Source organism: Nansenia antarctica, assembly GCF_963989245.1.
Source record: "Nansenia antarctica genome assembly, chromosome: 7".
NCBI lineage: Eukaryota > Metazoa > Chordata > Actinopteri > Argentiniformes > Microstomatidae > Nansenia > Nansenia antarctica.
Window position 1 is genome coordinate 61,491,653 of NC_137677.1, and position 17,992 is coordinate 61,509,644.

The 17,992-nt window shown below is 48.9% G+C and overlaps 1 protein-coding gene across 1 annotated transcript in view; it reads right to left on the reverse strand.

Annotated features, from left to right (window-relative positions):
* trappc10 (trafficking protein particle complex subunit 10) overlaps nucleotides 1-17,758 on the reverse strand; it is a 21,179-nt gene extending 3,421 nt beyond the window's left edge. Inside the window, exons 1-18 of the mRNA XM_080536455.1 lie at nucleotides 17,658-17,758; nucleotides 13,358-13,439; nucleotides 12,042-12,177; nucleotides 8,945-9,144; nucleotides 7,062-7,257; nucleotides 6,691-6,802; nucleotides 6,020-6,267; nucleotides 5,227-5,373; nucleotides 4,615-4,729; nucleotides 4,159-4,235; nucleotides 3,896-3,987; nucleotides 3,424-3,564; nucleotides 3,066-3,178; nucleotides 2,308-2,876; nucleotides 1,733-1,874; nucleotides 1,340-1,513; nucleotides 951-1,192; nucleotides 122-222 (exon numbers count right to left, since the gene is read on the reverse strand). Of these exons, the coding sequence (XP_080392581.1) occupies nucleotides 122-222; nucleotides 951-1,192; nucleotides 1,340-1,513; nucleotides 1,733-1,874; nucleotides 2,308-2,876; nucleotides 3,066-3,178; nucleotides 3,424-3,564; nucleotides 3,896-3,987; nucleotides 4,159-4,235; nucleotides 4,615-4,729; nucleotides 5,227-5,373; nucleotides 6,020-6,267; nucleotides 6,691-6,802; nucleotides 7,062-7,257; nucleotides 8,945-9,144; nucleotides 12,042-12,177; nucleotides 13,358-13,439; nucleotides 17,658-17,718 (2,948 nt within the window). The 5' untranslated portion in view covers nucleotides 17,719-17,758. The remainder of the gene's footprint in view (nucleotides 1-121; nucleotides 223-950; nucleotides 1,193-1,339; nucleotides 1,514-1,732; nucleotides 1,875-2,307; nucleotides 2,877-3,065; nucleotides 3,179-3,423; nucleotides 3,565-3,895; nucleotides 3,988-4,158; nucleotides 4,236-4,614; nucleotides 4,730-5,226; nucleotides 5,374-6,019; nucleotides 6,268-6,690; nucleotides 6,803-7,061; nucleotides 7,258-8,944; nucleotides 9,145-12,041; nucleotides 12,178-13,357; nucleotides 13,440-17,657) is intronic.
* Nucleotides 17,759-17,992: the final 234 nt, after the last annotated feature.

Genomic DNA, 17,992 nt, shown 5'->3' on the forward strand with positions numbered 1-17,992 from the left:
TCAAATAGGGGAAGATGGAATAACGTTATCACAAAGTCATAGGCAAAGTTGACAGATGTTAACTCACTGATAGCTGGTGGATGTTTGGTCTTAAAGGGGGGGGTGTACTATGGAAGCTTACCTGTCTCCTGCCGAGAGCAGTGAGTGTTTGGTCTTAAAGGGGATGGAGAAAGTGAGGGATATGAGGGTAGAGTATATGGTCCAGGGACAGTCTATGGAGATCTGAGGAGAGATGGGGAACACAGAAACAAGTGCCAGGGAAGCTCTCTTAAAACAGAAAGAAAGTTGAAATGTGTCCTGTAATCATGTTCCAGGACATGGAACGCTGGGTTAACGCTTTTAACTCATTTAATAATAATAATAATAATAATAATAACTTTAATTTCTATAGCGCCTTTCAAAAAAAACAAGGACGCTTTACAATTCTAAAGGGAAATGATCAGACAGACAAAACAGAAAACAAACAAAGCAAAACTGAAACATTGACTAGGGGCCAAAGGCCTTGGTGAACAGACGTGTTTTAAGCGCTAATTTGAAGGAGTCCAGGGTGGGGGCGTTGCGGATCACTACGGGGAGGGAGTTCCAGAGGGTAGGTGCGGCCACGCTGAAGGCTCCGTCCCCATTTGGTGCAGAGGGTGAATAAAGTCCCCATAAATTAAAATGCTACATGTTGTAACCAATCAAAAAGTAGGTGGTGAGGGTTCTGGAATTCTGTGGCAGTTGGTGTGTTAAGTAGAAATGACGTGGCCTGGGGTGGTCCAGTGGTCTAGCACCATAGCCTACAGTTATGTCTACATTATGCCCATGTCGGCATGGGTTTGAATCCGGGCCCATGCCCTTGCTGACATACCCTCTCCTCCTTACTTTCTACACTATCTCTATCCCCCCCAAAATAAAAAATAAATAGAAGAGGGACAGCCCAGTGCCCACTCAAAGTTTGTTTGGGCTACCTTCTGGTCGATGACGGCCATGGGGCTGTCCGGCTGGCTGTAGCTCCTGGGCCTGGAGGGGGGGCGGTGGGGCAACTCCCCGTTGGTCAGCCTCTGGTTGTCGTTCCTGTCCAGGCCAGAGGGGAGGAGACACAGCACCTCCAGCTGGAACTCCAGACTGTGGTATGGAGGGGTGGGGGGCAGACAGATACTAGTCACCCGCTCAGAAGACTGGATGGACAGGACCGTCTCCTCCACGCGCTCTGGAGGGGGGTGCGGGGGGGAGTAAGAGAGAGAGAGAGAGAGAAAGAGTATAAGTCTTCATTTTGTTACATGTGCTCTATCATTAATTGATTTTGAGCAATGTGTGTGTGTGTGTGTGTGTGTGTGTGTGTGAGAGAGAGATGGACCTGCGGTGCTGTTGCAGTAGATGGTTGCAGGGCAGGAGGAAGAGGAGGAGGAGGTGGGCAGGATGGGCATGCTGTCTGTGTTGCTGAGCTGTAGGGCGTCGCCCTTCTTCACAGTGTAGTGACCCGTCTGCACTGTGACCTTTACCCTCTGGGGCAGGCCTGCCAGCAGGGGCTCTGGAAGACACACACACAGAGACACACACAGACACACACAGACACAGACACAGACACACACACACACACACACACACACACACACAGAGAGTAACCTTAATAATGAACACTATCAAACACTTGGGGTATAATACAAATCAGCAAAGTTGCGCACACAGTATGCGCGCACACAGTCGCACACACACACACACACACACACACACACACACGTGTTCAGACCTGTGAGTGGTTCCACTGTGAGCTGTGGTTCCTGGGAGTAGACCTCGTACTGGACCAGAGGGTAGATGTGAGGCAGAACAAACTGGACCTGCCCCACCGTGGCACACAGCTGACGCAGTGTGTAGGTGCCCGGCTCTCCACTCTACATAGGGGAGGGGGGGGGCAGGGAGAGAGAGAAAGAACATGGAGAGAGAGAGAGCAGGGAGAGAGCATGGAGAGAGAGAGAGAGAGAGAGAGAAAGAACATGGAGAGAGAGAGAGAGAGAAAGAGAAAGAACATGGAGAGAGAGAGAGAGAGAGAGAGAGAGAAAGAACATGGAGAGAGAGAGAGAGAAAGAGAAAGAACATGGAGAGAGAGAGCATGGAGAGAGAGAGAGAGAGAGCAGGGAGAGAGAGAAAGAACATGGAGAGAGATGAAGAAAGGGATGGGGGGCAAATAGAGAGAGAGAGAGAGAGAGAAAGGGATGGTGGAGGGACAGGGAGAGGACAGACATTGAGAGGTTAACGGACGTCGGTACGCCGGTGCCGTCGCCCTGTAACCCGGACACGAACGACAGTGGCGGGCGGCGGTCTTACCGGCGCGCTGAAGAGGATGCTGTTGTCGCCCGGCAACAGCGTCACGTCGTCCGTCTTCAGCATCTGCGCCCCGTCGTCCAGGGCGACGGGGGTGGGGCTGACGCAGTTGGGCGTGTCCGGCGACGAGCCGCTGTCGTGGCGACGCATGACCAGGTGGGTGTTCCTGCACACCATGCCCGCGGAGGTGAGCGAGTTGTCCGAGGGGCTGCGGTCCTGGACCTCGTCCAGCTCGGGGGAAGGGCCGTGGGCCGCGGAGGAGGAGGAAGAGGAGGGCGCCCCCCCGGAGGAGGAGGGGTTGTCCAGGGAGAAGTGCACCGTCCCCGGGTGGGCTTGTCTCTGTTTGCCCCTGGCCCGGAGGAGGTGGACGTCTCGGCTCGCCCCTCCTTTCTGCTCCAGGCTGAAGTGGACGCTGGCGGCCAGCTGCTCCAGACGCACGGGCACGGGCATCAGGCTGCGCATGCTCAGCTCCACCTGCAGGGCGGCGCCGGAGTGAACCGTGGCCGTCGCCGGGAGGAACTGAAGCCGGGTGAGTTGAGCGAACGCGCTCATACTCAGCGCCACCTTCTGGGCTGTGGGGGGGGGGAACGCGACAGAGGTTTTAGAGAGCAGTTCAATGCAAAGAATCCTACGATAAAACCACAGTTTGACACGATTGATTTATATGACAGTGAATCGATGACAAACGATTCCCGTCTCCGTAAACATAAACAAAACAGTATTGACCGACGTAACAGAATCTACTCTGACGGTTTGTATACCTTTGTTGTCTGCCGATTGGCTGGCAAAGGTCATGATCTCCTGACAGAAGTGCTTTCTCTCCTCGTTGGTTAGATTGGCGTCCCCTGCTAGCAAGGCACTGGTCTGTAGGTAACTAGGGCGGGTAGTCAAGGAAACTAGGAGCCAGTGGAGCAAGCAAAAGCTCTTTTATTCTTCCACGGGGCATTGCTGCAACAGATCATTTTGTTCTCAATTCAACGTACCCTGTAAAATAAGGTTTTGATCCAACAAGGTGAGACCCATTGAGATAGCAATCTCTTCTATCAAGAAGCCATTGGATAACTAAAACACTCTCTTGTGAGGTCAGAGGTTATGTCTAGTTTGACCAGTGAAGGATACTCTTCTGTCTGCCTCAACAGTTTCTGACACTCTGCGATCTGCTTCCTGGTGTGAGTCACTGGTAGGCTCCACCCCTCTGACACGTACGACCTCAGGGCGTCCTGCAAGAAGACCTCCGCCCGCTCGGGGTCTCCCTTCCTCCTGCACCACACACACACATCACACACAGACACACACATCACATCACACACACACAGTCACACACACACACACGTCATGAGTTCAAGCTAGCACAAAACCCTTTTGGAAATTACGAATTAAAAAAAATGTGAGAAAGTCGGATCCTATATTTGACCATCGAGTGAGAAAGATGGATCCTAAATTTGACCAATTAGTGAGAAAGATGGATCCTAAATTTGAACAATTAGTGAGAAAGATGGATCCTATATTTGACCATCTAGTGAGAAAGATGGATCCTAAATGTGACCGTCTAGTGAGAAAGTCGGATCCTAAATGTGACCGTCTATCTTACATGTAGAACTCTGCCAGGCTCTTCCCCACCAACCGGGCCGACCTGGTCCTGTCTATGGCCTGGTACATCTCCATAGCAGCGTGAGACAGCTCCTGACAGATGGAGGAAAGGAGGAGGAGAAAGAGGAAAGGAGGAGGAGATAGAGGAAAGGAGGAGGGGCGTAAGAAGGAGAGGTGAACCGGAAGTTTCCTGGCCTCAAGCTAACACACAAATACCAAGGGAATGTTTTGAAAACAAACAGTCGTGGAACGTCTGAAACTTACAAGGTAGTGTCTCTCAAAGGCTTCCACAGATGACAAGGCCTCTTTGAGCTTCTTATACGGGCTCTGTAAACTGTTGGCTGGGGGAGAGGAGAGGGAGAGGAGGGGAGGGGAGAGGAGGGGAGGGGAGGGGAGGGGAGAGGAGGGGAGGGGAGGGGAGAGGAGGGGAGGGGAGGGGAGGGGAGAGGAAGGGAGGGGAGAGGAGAGGAGGGGAGGGGAGAGGAGGGGAGAGGAGAGGAGGGGAGGGGAGGGGAGAGGAGAGGAGAGGAGAGGAGACGAGGTTAAGACAGAAATATATCAAATGATTCTGTTTCATAGTCTGGATCCACCGAGACACTCTGATAAGCTGATGTGTTTCCAATGAAACTCAACCTGGTTTACTAGTAGACATGTGACACTCCTCCGTGACAACCTGCTGTCTGCCTCCATGACAACCTGCCTGTCTGCCTCCCTGCTTACCAGTCTCAGGCCTCTCGTCTCCCAGCCCAGCCAGCAGGTCCACGGTTCTGTTCAGGTCCTCAGAGTCGGGTCCCTTCTCTGACACCAGGCCACAGAGGTAGCCTAGGGACTTCAGCTGCCAGGAGATAGGAGAGAGAGGGAGGAGAGAGAGGGGAGAGAGGGGAGAGAGGGAGGGAGGGAGGAGAGAGGGAGGAGAGAGGGAAAGTAAGAGATGGAGAATTAGATGGAAATTAGGAAACGTTCACAATACATAGGCACTTATTTCCAGTGTTCTGCTTCCCTGTGGTGTAGCTCTACAGAGAGAGAGAGAGTGTGTGTGTGGTGTGTGTGTGTGTGTGTGTGTGTATGTGTAGCATAGCTCCACAGCCCTACAGTGTGTGTGTGGTGTGTGTGTGTGTGTGTGTGTGTGTATGTGTAGCATAGCTCCACAGCCCTACAGTGTGTGTGTGTGTGTGTGTGTGTGTGTGTGTGTGTGTGTGTGTGTGTGTGTGTGGTGTGTGGTGTGTGTGTGGTGTGTGTGTGTGTGTGGTGTGTGTGGTGTGTGTGTGTGTGTGTGTGTGTGTGTGTGGTGTGTGTGTGTAGTGTGTGTGTGTGTGTGTGTGGTGTGTGTACCTTGTCAGTAGCGTAGCTCCACAGCCCGACAGTGTGGCAGCAGTTGGCCTCCAGCTGGGCCTGGTCACAGCAGCCTTCTATCCTGTGCAGAACCTCCAGACAGCTGAGGAACACCCAGCAGTCCAGCGCCCCCTGCAGGACAGACACCTACACAACCACAACAAGGTCAGCGACATCAAGATAGAGCAATGTACACACACACACACACCACACACCACACACCACACACCACACACCACACACCACACACCCACACACACACACACACACACACACACACACACACACACACACACACACCCACACACACACACACACACACACACACACACACACACACACACACACACACACACACCACACGTGGCTTCAGGACAAGTCTGTGATCCTTGAGTGGCCCAGCCAGAGGCCCAGACTTGAACATCTCTGGAGAGATCTGAAAATGTCTGTGCATGAATTTAGATTTTTTAATTTTTAATTTAATCCATTTTGGAATAAGGCTGTAACAAGGGGTGTGAATACTTTCTGATTTGATTTTGATTCCGGATGCACTGTATATGTATGTATGTGTGTGTGTGTGTGTGTGTGTGTGTGTGTGTGTGTGTGTGTGTGTGCATCCGTGTGTGTGTATATGTATGCATGCTTGTGTATCTATGCGTGTGTGTGCGTATATGTATGCATGCATGTGTATCTATGTGCGTGTGTGTGTGTATATGTATGAATGCGTGTGTATCTATGCGTGTGTGTGTACGTGTGTGTGTGTGTGCGCGTGTGCGTGTGTGTGCGTGCGCACCTCCAGCAGGTGGAGCTCCTGGACGCAGGTGTGCAGCAGCTCCAGGGCTCTCTGCGTCACCTCCCAGGGCCGCTGCAGGAAGATGAGCAGGGTGCACTGGCGGGAGAACAGGTAGCTCCGCAGGTCCAGCAGGCTGGCCTCGCCCTTCTGGATCCCGTCCCGCTTCTCCATGTCGATGGGCCGGCGGAGGAGCAGCCCGCTCCAGCCCCGCACCGGGGCGCAGAACGAGCCCAGCCAGTTAGCCCCATCTGGGACACGAGGGGGAGGGGAGGGGAGGGGAGGGGAGGAGAGGAATCAGCCCGTTTACATCAACTGAGACACAACAACAACAACAACAACAACAACAACAACAACAATAAATGCCATTTAGCTGACGCTTTTATCCAAAGTGACTTACGTTGCAGTGAGTGCATACAATTAATGATGCTGAAATACAGTTGGTTTCTTACCAGTTCAAACTACTTGCGGTGGAGGAAATATATACACACACACACACACACACACACACACACACCATATGGACCATCTCCTCCCCAACTTGGTGTCAGAGTTACTGAGCAGCTTGAATGCACTTCTTTGTTGTTGAAGATGTAATATGAAACACCACAGAGAGTGAAGCGTGTAAGCCAGCGTGTAAGCCAGTGTGTAAGCCAGTGTAATGGCGACCGTACCTCCAGCCCCGAAGTTGAGGACGTACTGAGTGAAGAGAGCGTCCAGCTCGTCGTACTGGACCAGAGCGTCCTCAAACTGCTGCAGCATCTCGAACACAAACGCCAGCTCCTCCTGCACGCACACACACACGCACACGCACACACACACACACACATACACGCACACACACACACACACACAAACTTAATACACGCCAAACACTTCCTCACAGAATGCAGGGAAATTGTGAGCACGGACCAGTCACAAGTCTCTCTGTCCAGACACACACAGACACAGACACAGACACAGACACAGACACAGACACACACACACACACACACACATACACACACACACACACACGCACACACGCACACACACACACACACACCTGGACCATGAAGTATTCACAGAAGCTCCAGCCAGGCTGCGTGCGTTTCTCCCGGAGCGTCCTCATGTCGTCTTCGAAGCGGCCCAGGTTCTTAGTGAAGGACATGAGGAGGAGGGTCCGCAGCTTCAGCAGGAAGGAACCCCACGACTCCTGGGACCGCGAAGAGTCCTTCAGAGGGTCCGACAGAACCACACACCTGATAGAGGGAGAGGGAGGGAGGGAGGGAGGGAGAACAGAGGCGGGAGGGAGGGAGGGAGAGAGAGAGAGAGAACAGGAGGGAGCGAGAGACAAAAGGAGAGAGAGAACAGAGGAGGGTGGGGGGGGGGGGGGACAGAAGGAGAGAAAGAGAGAACAGGAGGGAGGGAGGGTTTAGAGAACAGAGGAGGGAGGGAGACGGAAGAAGAGAGAGAGGGAGAGGCGGAAGGAGAGAGCGAGAGAAGGAGGGGAAAGAGTGAGTGTGAAGGAATGTCCTCCAGAGCACGACGTGAAGCAGTGGAAGTTAACCGCTCTTATCTCTCTCTGCTTAAGTCAATAAAGTGTGTTTGCTCAGGTAAACATGAACACCTGACCAGAAGGGCCCGGAAATATCCTCCTCCTACCATGCAGGTGCACACCTTTAAGATGTGCTGTTGTATAATGTGACAGCAGCTGGTGAAACCCGGGAACAAGTCGTTGGAATCAATTTCAAATAAAATGTCAACATTGACACACTAGTTAACTAGGTAGTAGTGGGGATTCACTCACCGAATCCATTGCATTGCAATGATTCTGGCTTGACTAGCGAGTGTGTCATTGATTTTCAACAATTTATTTACAGAATTCTTCAGAATAAAAGTGATAGTGGGTGTTTTTGGGGGATCAGAAATTGTTATAATCCTAAGTAATACATATTCAGGACAGATAACATGCCCACTTTCAGCCACCAAGGACACGTAAACAAGACATGCTACACCTTTAGGAGCTGGTCCATATATAGATTAGGTCAAGTAACAGAGCCAGACTAGGATATAGCCTTGCCTAGTGGTCAAGCGTAAATGGTCAGCAATGAGTCAGAACACATCTGATTGGACTAGACTTCCATAGGATAGAGCCATGTAAGGAACCAATGTCAATATTGGAAGTTACGACAGACAGACGTTCTCTCTGTGAACTAGTATAAAGGGAGACGACTTCTTTAATACTTCGCTCGGCTTCAGACTGCCGCAGCCACACAAATAACAGAGCATGCTGCCGTATAAACATCTATACAGAGGATTAAAGAACCATAAAATTGGGGCGCTTAGGTGGCGTAGCGGGTTAAGCGCTGACCATGTAACCGCAGGGTCCCCGGTTCGATTCCGGCCGGGGACATATCCTGCATGTCATCCCTCCTCTCTCTCTCACCCATCCTTCCTGTCTAAATCTTCACTGTAACTGTCAATAAAAAAGAAAAATATGAGTGGGACTGCCCCACTCAGAAAACAAAACAAAAAAAAAGAACCATAAAAGTATGATAATAATGACAGAATCTTCTCTCTGAGTCATCGATATCATCTCCGGCAACCTGACTGAGGAGGACATCTCCTTATAACAAAAAGTTCAGAACAATTTGATTGGTTACCGACTTGTTTCCCGGTTTCACCAGTTGCCGTCACATACAGTGTATGTATCAGTCAGTGGCCGGGCGTATCTACCTAGTCAGGTGGGACACGGTCATACCGGTGGAGGGAGAAATCGGGGGGACGGGCTCATTGTGACGGAAACATTGACTGCATTTCGTTGTCTGGTACTTGTACTCTCTGCGATGACAATAAAGTTGACTCTAATCTAAATGGAATCTGACGCGATGAGCCCGTCCTCCGATCCCTCCCTCCGCCGGCCTCCGTGGCTGAATGGCGCCTCACCGGTCGCTCTGCTTGTTACAGAAGTCGTTGCGGATCTTGTCCACCAAGGACGACCGGGGCAGGATGTTGGTCTTGTTCTTCTTCTTGGCGTCGCTGGTCTCCACGACGACGATGACCCAATCGGCCGAGCCGTGGAGCCGCAGGCTGGTCTGCCACTTCATCAGGTCCTCCTTCACTGACGCCTTGTACACCTCCGTGTCCTGGAGGGTCGACACACGCACACACACACACACACACACACACACACACACACGCACACGCACACACAGACACAGACACAGACACAGACACAGACACACACACGGACACGGACACACACACACACAGACACACACAGAGAGAGAGAGAGAGAGAGAGAGAGAGAGAGAGAGAGAGAAAGGTGTGTTTATACAGGCTCAGTGACAATCAGTTGAAAGCCCTTATTCGGTGTAATAAGATGTTTCTGTGTGCGACTTACAACTCACAACCTATAAAGAGAATTCAAATAGTTTCACATAATCGGCCTTCACAGTAACTCCCTCTCCACGGCAGGACATGAGAGGAGGGTACAACTGCAAACACTACCAACCCTGCCACAGCGGGCTATATTTAGCACGTTGACGACACCCGTCACCCTGGGTTTCCGTTAACCGGCAATTACCGGTCTTTGTCCGGTAAAATTTGGTGAAGTCCGACAAATGGAAAAGTCGTCGGACATATTGTCCGGTGAAAATAATTCCCTTTGAATACAATTCGCTAAAGCTGGCTGGGTGCGTTCGTAAACACGCTCTGGAAATCCGATCAGCACTCGCGGAACGCCTCTCGTCCAATCGAACGACTCGGTCGCTCTGTGACATCGAAGCCAGCGTGCGCTCCGGCGCTCTCAGAGCGTGTTTACGAACGCACCCCTAGAAGTTTCCAGCCAGCTAGCTGAAGCTGCTACACACACCAGAGCCATGGCGACCGAACGGCAAATTAAACAACATACTATAAAAGTGACATTGTTTTACTCATTACTCATACGTTTGTTGTCATTCGGCGGTGCTAATAGTCGCTTTCTTTTTTAATTAATTTAATTTATTTTATTTTAGCAGTTTCCCCGAAAGTTAAGTGTTTGTTTTTATATCACTATTTGCACTTCTGGTTAGATGCTAAACTGCATTTTGTTGTCTGGTACTTGTACTCTGCAATGACAATAAAGTTGAATCTCACCTAATCTAATCTAATCTAAAATAATCTAAGATAATCCCATCACTATTACTCCCTATTTTCATCAGTGTTTCAATCCTTGAATCTGTGATGGAAATCAAGCAAAGCCACTTCAAGTCTGACTTCCATGGTACCTGGGAACGCGTTGTCGGAGAGAAACGCCCTCTGTACAAAGGACCTACTGACCAAAATCCCTGTTCCCCGTAGCCTACATGCTTGCACTGTTACTGTTCAATAAAATGTTATACATCTAGACATTGTGGTATTTCTTTATATACGTATCCCAGACTGCCTATCAATTGTTTCTCAACAAACAGTTATGTTCTTCCCATTGTCATACTTCCGAGCTAAACGAAATGCCTTCCCAACCAGCGAGACTTATAGAAATGACGTTGTTTTATTGATTTTTTAAAAAAAAGGGTAAAACTGTAAAGAGAAAATAGAAAACTCACATTAATCCCAAACAATTTAACAAACTTCAGTTAACGTAATGTGGAGTCCGTTCATTGATCGATGCTGTCTGTTCAGTTCCCAGTGAGGCGCCCGTTCAGCGCTGGACCCGTTCAGCGCTGGATTTGACGCATGGCATAGCGCGCATGCGTCAAATCATGTTATATTATTATATATTATATAGCTCGCATCTAATCGTATCGGATGAGAAATAGACATTAAATGGCATATATAGGCCGCTACACAACAGTAATCACCGCGACAAACAGCTATATTAGATTTGGAGAAGAAAAAAAATATGATTTTGAAAAAAAAAAAAAATATTATATTTTAATATGATGACCGGAATATATCACGTTTGTCCGGTAAATCGAATTCTTCCCGGACACGATGTCCGACGGCAAATTTTTCTAACGGAAACCCTGCCGTCACCACTCACATTCATGTCAAAGGCCTGAATGAATGTCTGTGGATTAATGTTGGTGGAGTCTCGTCTAGGCGACAGATAGATAACACCCGGATCATTTAAGGCCTCGGAAACAAAAACCGTCGCCGGGGTTTTTAATGAGCCGGGGCTAACCTACTTATCCTGCACAAGCCTGCAGAATATCCCTTATGCAACGACGTCCCCCCCCCATGTCGGTCACGAGTCGCTGACTGCACTTCCTTAAACAAATGAGCCTTCTCTTTGCCAAAGATCATCAATCACCCGGAATGTTCCTGTTCCTCTGTGTTCGACGCCACTGAACTCAACCTTCTCCTCACTGAACACACACACTGAATACACACACTGAATACACACACTGAACACACACACACACACAAACACACACTGAACACACACACTGAACACACAGAGAACAGGTGAGTAGTACAGACTTGCTAGGGGGAACAAACACTTAATAGGAGAGCTGAATGAATTCTCAGACACAACCCAAAGTACTAAGTCCAGAATGAGCCACAAGCTCAGAAGCTTCGAACCCTTCTGCCACGTGGTTCATGGGACCCTTTCGTACGCTACTCTCTCAGCCTGGTTCGACAGCCTCGATTAATTAAAGACAAGCGTCAAAGGTCGAACCCTTTGCCTGCTTCTTCACAGGAATAAGCGTGCACATGAGTGTGCGTGCGTGTGTGTGTGTGTGTGCATGTGTTTGTGTGTGTGTGTGTGTGTGTGTTCTAGGGAGGTTGTAGGGAATTCGTGAGCTTAGAATTTCTAGAGGTTCTAGAAGATATTGTAGTTCAGAGATATTGAGCGTCAAAGTTTTTACATTCCATTATGTTTTGTGAGATGGAACCTTTGTATTTTATAAATTACTAACTCAAAAATGTCAACAACACACAGGCATTAATAAATACCTAATGGATCAGATTATGTAAACAAATCTATTTTGACAAAAATGGAGATAGAACCGTATAATTCTAACGTCACGAATTGGTCGGCCCTAGAGAGTTCACTCACGCAGCAGTCGGTCCAGTAGACGTGCAGGAAGGGGAAGGTGAGCAGAGCTCGGTTTCCCTCCTTAGGGAGGAGCTCCTCTTTGAACTGGACAAAGTTGGCCTCCAGGTGGATCATCTTGGGGGCACGCCCGTACGTCCTGTAGACAGGAGACAAGAATGACAACGGGAGAGTTTAGGCGTGCGTACGCACAGATAATGAGAGAATTACTCTTTTTGTTTTGTTTTATTGCCATGCAACTCATCAGTCAATTGTTGGGATTTTGTATTTTGCTCTAGTCACAGGGTTCCTACAAGTTTCAACAAGTCAAATATCTAAGACCTTTTTAGACCTTTTTTAGACCTCTTTGGATATAAGACCTATTCGCGACACCATATGATAGCTTTTTGTCATCCTCGAGGTTATGAAATTAGGGATTTCACTGCCATGAGAGCTTTATTCGCCAATCATTTCTCCCAGGGGCAGCGAATTGGCATTTTTTGGTTTCTAGCTTGATTAATTTCCGCTTAAGTAGATGTGGTCGGACTGATTTCCTTGCAGGAGAAGCTAATCTCGTTTTTAAGACCTAGCACCTCTTTTTTTGACCTAATAACATACATTTGAGACCTTTTTAGGCCTTGTAGGTCAGATTGCTGGATTTTAGACTTAAAAGCTTTTTAAGACCAGCGCGGGAACCCTGTCTAGTCACAGGGTCAGACATATTCAGCTCCCCTGGAGCAATGAGGGGTTAAGTGCCTTGCTCAAGCCAGCCTCTCTAACCTCTAGGCTACCGTCACCCACGTCATAGCATTTATACTCACTCTAACGCTTTCTACTGTAACACCATACATACCTACATTATCATGTCTTTTGCACTACGCCACCTATTGCCTATTACCTTTACTCTGTACATATCATATTGTACTTTTTCATTTCATAAGTGTACATATCATATTGATATTGATCTCATAACTGTACATATCATTCTCATGTATATTCACTTTATATTTACTATTCATACTACTATACTACAATACCATTATTTCCACTTTCGATGCTAAACTGCATTTTGTTGTCGAAGTACTTGCAATGACAATTAAGTTGAATCTAATCTAATCTAATCTAATTCATAGTCCAGTAGACCAACAGTGGATAGGGTTAGGGTTAGGGTATGACTACCGCCTCTGAAAATTGAGAGTACATCCAGTGTTGCATTTCTAATGGTGGATTGGGAGGTCAGTCACACCGTAGTACTAACACGTCACTCGTCTCCAACGGGAGAATCACCTCCAGCAAAACAACGTTCAACCGTTTCCTGCTATGCCCAATTCAGCACTTACCTCCTCCACTCCATTGGTTCCCTGGGAAGCTGCTGAGCCAATGGGGTGTAGAGAGAGGTGAACAGGGCCTGGTCCCCAGCACCTGATTGGGGGAGGGTGGGAGAGTGGGGGGGGGGGTGAGAAAGGAAAGGGACAGGGAGGGAGGGAGAAAGGGTAGAGGGAGAAGGGGTAGAGGGAGATGAACGGAACAGTTAATCCTATGTCACCCAATAAGTACCCATCAACACTGTATGATGTGTAAATGTCTCCATTTCAAATAGCCTGCGTCACACTGGATGTGCATACACCGCTCCACGAACTGGCGTCCACATTACAGGAGCTTTCCACACAAGGCCAAGTCCACCCACACCAACCACTTTCACTTTCACACAGGCCTTTCCAGCACAGCCACATCAACTATGGTGGATGCGTAACCCCACCGATGGAGAAATAGAGAGATGGAGGGATGGAGAGATGGAGGGATAGAGAGACACTGTGTTGATCCCTGAGGGGAAATGAACAGCAGCTCACACCACAAACAAACAAACAACAAAATAAAGTGACAATTGAATAATAGAATAAAATAAAAAATAAAAGTAGGACATAAAGACAGTGTCTGAAAACATTATACCCCGTCTCCCTCAGAATTGAATTCAAGGTCTCCCTCCTCACCCACCAGTGCATCCATGGAACTGCCCCCCCCCCCCTACCTCAAGGAACTCCTCCATACCCCTCAGACCTCCTCACGCACCCTCCGTTCTACTGCCACCAACCTCCTCAAGACCCCCAGGACCAAGCTCCGCACCATGGGGAGATCGGGCCTTCTGCTCGGCTGCTGCCAGGCTGTGGAATGCTCTCCCTGCCCACCTAAGGGCACCGCAGTCTGTGGATGCTTTTAAACGAGGCCTTAAAACCTACCTTTTTAATAGAGCCTTTTATTAGCTTTTTTGAATTGAAAATGTTATATTGTTTTATCTTCTTGTTTTTAATTGGAGCACTTTGAGATTCTTTATGTAAAGTGCTTTACAAATAAAATGTATTCTTATACAGTACAGTCCAGGATGATTTAACATCCCCCAGCTTGACTCTCACCTTGATCGAGCCAGCCGGAAGAGTCTTATTATTGCGGCAGGCTTATTGTACAGCACAACACAACACAGCACAGCACAGCACAGCTCGGTTTGGATCAGTAGTGTACTGTAGAGACTGAGAGTCCTTTAGCCCTGGGAAGCCCTGCTGGCTGTCACCCCCACTTTCTCTCTCCTTAAGTTCCCAAGCACAGGTGTTGAAATCTTACTGACATGACAGCGGGGTACCTTACCACCACCACCACCACACACACACACACACACACACACACACACACAGACCCCCCCCCCCCCCCCCAAACCAAACTCTCCCTGTGTGGTTAGGTGAAAGGGGGACGGGTTGGAGAGGGTAGAGCAACACCTGTTCAGGAATTTGACAGTGAGACACAAATGCTTAGCAGTGGGTGTGCTGTACAGTAAGATGACGATATTGCATAAACTTGACAACAAGGATAACATTCCTTCAGGGGCAGGACTGAAACATGAAGGGTAATGTGTCACCCAAGACTTACAAGGGGTCTATTCCAAAATTGGGTGGATGAACACATGCAATGGGAACATTTTAACCATTTAGGCCTAGCAGATGCTTTTTATCCAAAGCGACTTATACAAACATTATTATACGAACAGTCTCCCTGGAGTAACTTTGGGCTAAGTGCCTTACTCAAGGGCACACTAGTGGTGGTGTGTTCCCAGATGGGATTTGAACTCATGCCCTTCTGATCACCAGTCCAACTCACTAGTCCACCACTACCCCTAACCAGACCAGAAAATGTCATGTTTCTTCGAATGCCAGCAGCCACAGGCCTCTACAACTCTACGGGTCGGTTTACACCGCAAGTGGCAACATCAGCAGCGCGTTCGCTTTTCGTTTCGCTGCCCATGTTAATGGGTTAGAGCAGCCATACAGGGCACTGCCCATGTTAACGGGTTAGAGCAGCCATACAGGGCACGTGCCATGTCTCACGCTGGCTGCCGCGTCACGCCAGCTAGAGAGTCGGACTCTTGCCTATTTTCTCTGCGTGCCGGATTCACAAAGGCAAATCTCAATGTACAAAGATAGGACTGGCAGTAGCAGCTCCGCAGTTAGAGCCGCAGAGCCGGTAAATGAACTGCACTTATATAGCGCCTTTATCCAAAGCGCTTTACAACGGCCTCTCATTCACCTGTTCACACACACATGGCGGCCAAGCTGCCATGCAAGGCGCCGGCCCGCTCACTGGGAGCAATTTGGGGTTCAGTGTCTTGCCCAAGGACACTTTGACGTGTGGCCAGCCGGGGCTCGAACCGCCGATCTGCCAACCTTGCGATCATTAGACGGCGGCTCCTCTACCTCCTGCGCCACAGCCGCAGCCAGTAGGAAGCCGCAAGCGCGTGGAAGCCGCAAGCGTGAGAGCCACAGCAGTTCCGCCACGCACACGCGCTGCGTGTACACAGGCGCCCGGTGTGTCCCGGCCGTAAGCCCGTATGCTAGGTGTGTCACGCACCATAAACCTGAGACTTTGGCCTATATGCCTAGCTACTCAGCAAGCCAAGTGAAGGTTGTATAAATCCACCAGTCTATCGTAGGATAGGCCTTGCCTATAGGAGCAGGACAGCTCAGGAAGGACCCAAAGGTTCCTCATAAAGACTAGCCTACAAAGAGTCCACAAAAAGAGGCCTACAAAGTCCACAAAAAAGACAGTGAGGTTTTCTTCTTGGACTGCCACAATGGAGGTGACTGGGTAGGCTATAACCAGCCCCAGGGTAGTAGTAGTAACACTGGCAGACTCAGGGGGGGGGGGGGGGGGGGGCAGGGGGGGCAACCGCCCCTCCTGGTGCCCCCACGGTTGAAAAACGTCTGTCTTAAGTGCCCTTTTGAGTGTCAAAAATGCCCTTTTGAGTGGCGAAAATTAGACGAAGTGCCCTATTGGTGCTCCTCCAATGGTCTAAACATGACCATGTGCCCCCACAGTTGAAAAACTTTGCACTTAAGTGCCCCTTTGAGTGGCAAAATTAGAAGATGTGCCCTACTGGCTGCCCTTCCAATGGTCTAAACTTGACTGATGGGGTCCCATGTTGTGCAGTAGGTGCCCTTTTTTTCTTTTCGCCCCTGCCCTTCAAACAGCCCGAGTCCGCCACTGAGTAGTAATAATAATAATAATAATAATAATAATAATAATAATAATAATACAATCCATTTAGCTGACGCTTTAATCCAAAGCGACTTACATTGCAGTGAGTCCCAGCAGGATATTTCCTCAAATAAAAAAAAGAAGAAAGCCCCCAAACGGGGAATGTTTTTCGGTTTGTTGTAGTCGACAAGACATTGGCAAAGACACCCATATCAAATAGCTGGCCATTGAGGTCAAGTAAACCTACTATTTTTTTCACCCTACTTTAATCCTAAACCAATCAGAATCAGTGGGTCATTCCTGACCCAATTCCTGTCATGGAGACAGTCGCTCCTGTCTTTATTCCATCGCTCAATATTTCCACCTCACACCGAATGATTCATCCCTAAAAGCAGAGGAGGCCTACAGTAGACCATGGTCCCCGTCAGGGTCAAATCTTAAAATAACCTTTTTTCTGAGAAGCTCACTTGAGATAGGCCTACCAATAGAGAGAAAGGGTTCTAGTACACAAACACACACACACACACACACACACACACACACACACACACACACACACACACAATACACACACACACACAAACTATACACACATATACACACACACACAGACACACACACACACACACACACACACACACACACACACACACACACACACACACACACACCCGTGGCTATGGTAAACATGTCTTAGTACATTGTATCCTCAGGAGAAAGGTGCATTCTTTCTTTCGTGATGATAAAAAGCACAGCAGGTTGTCCGAAACTGCAGCTCTGACGTAGTAGGGGACATACAGAAATGATCTTTCCCATCAGATCAGATCAGATCAGGGCCATATTAATAATAGTGAACTTGAAATACAATCCAATACATAGAAGAACGGAATGGCGGCTAGATTAGATCATGTTGTGGATAATCTGACGAACGTTTTAGTTGTGTATCGCGCCTGTGTCGACCTGTCCTGTCCAGAGAGAAAAAGCTGATCTGACTTTTACAACACAGACAGACATTACTGCTGATACATATCCTCTGGTCCGCCAAGCCAGGCAGGCTTAGCTGCTGCAAATAGCTCGTCTGAACATCCGACCGCAACACCCATGAAACTAAACACTCACATGTCACAATCGGCTTGTTCTCCATGGTGTAGATAATGGGCTTTTCCTCTTGTGGCTCCATGGATCCAGAGTGTCAGCGGTAGACCCCCATAAACTAGACCCCCATAAACGTCCTCCGAGAACAGGGAGATGGTGTTATTACATGTCAGGATGGATCGAACGGGGCCCGTGTCGTCTTACACTTCCTGGAACACCTTCACGCAGGACGACGTACCCACTGCGTCATTTAAAGGGACAGGATCAGTTCATCGTTGTGTGTTTTTGCTGCATTTGGCTCCCCCTGCCTGGCTCCTGATAGATGATTATTACGTTTATTGAAAGTCAGTGATAATTGC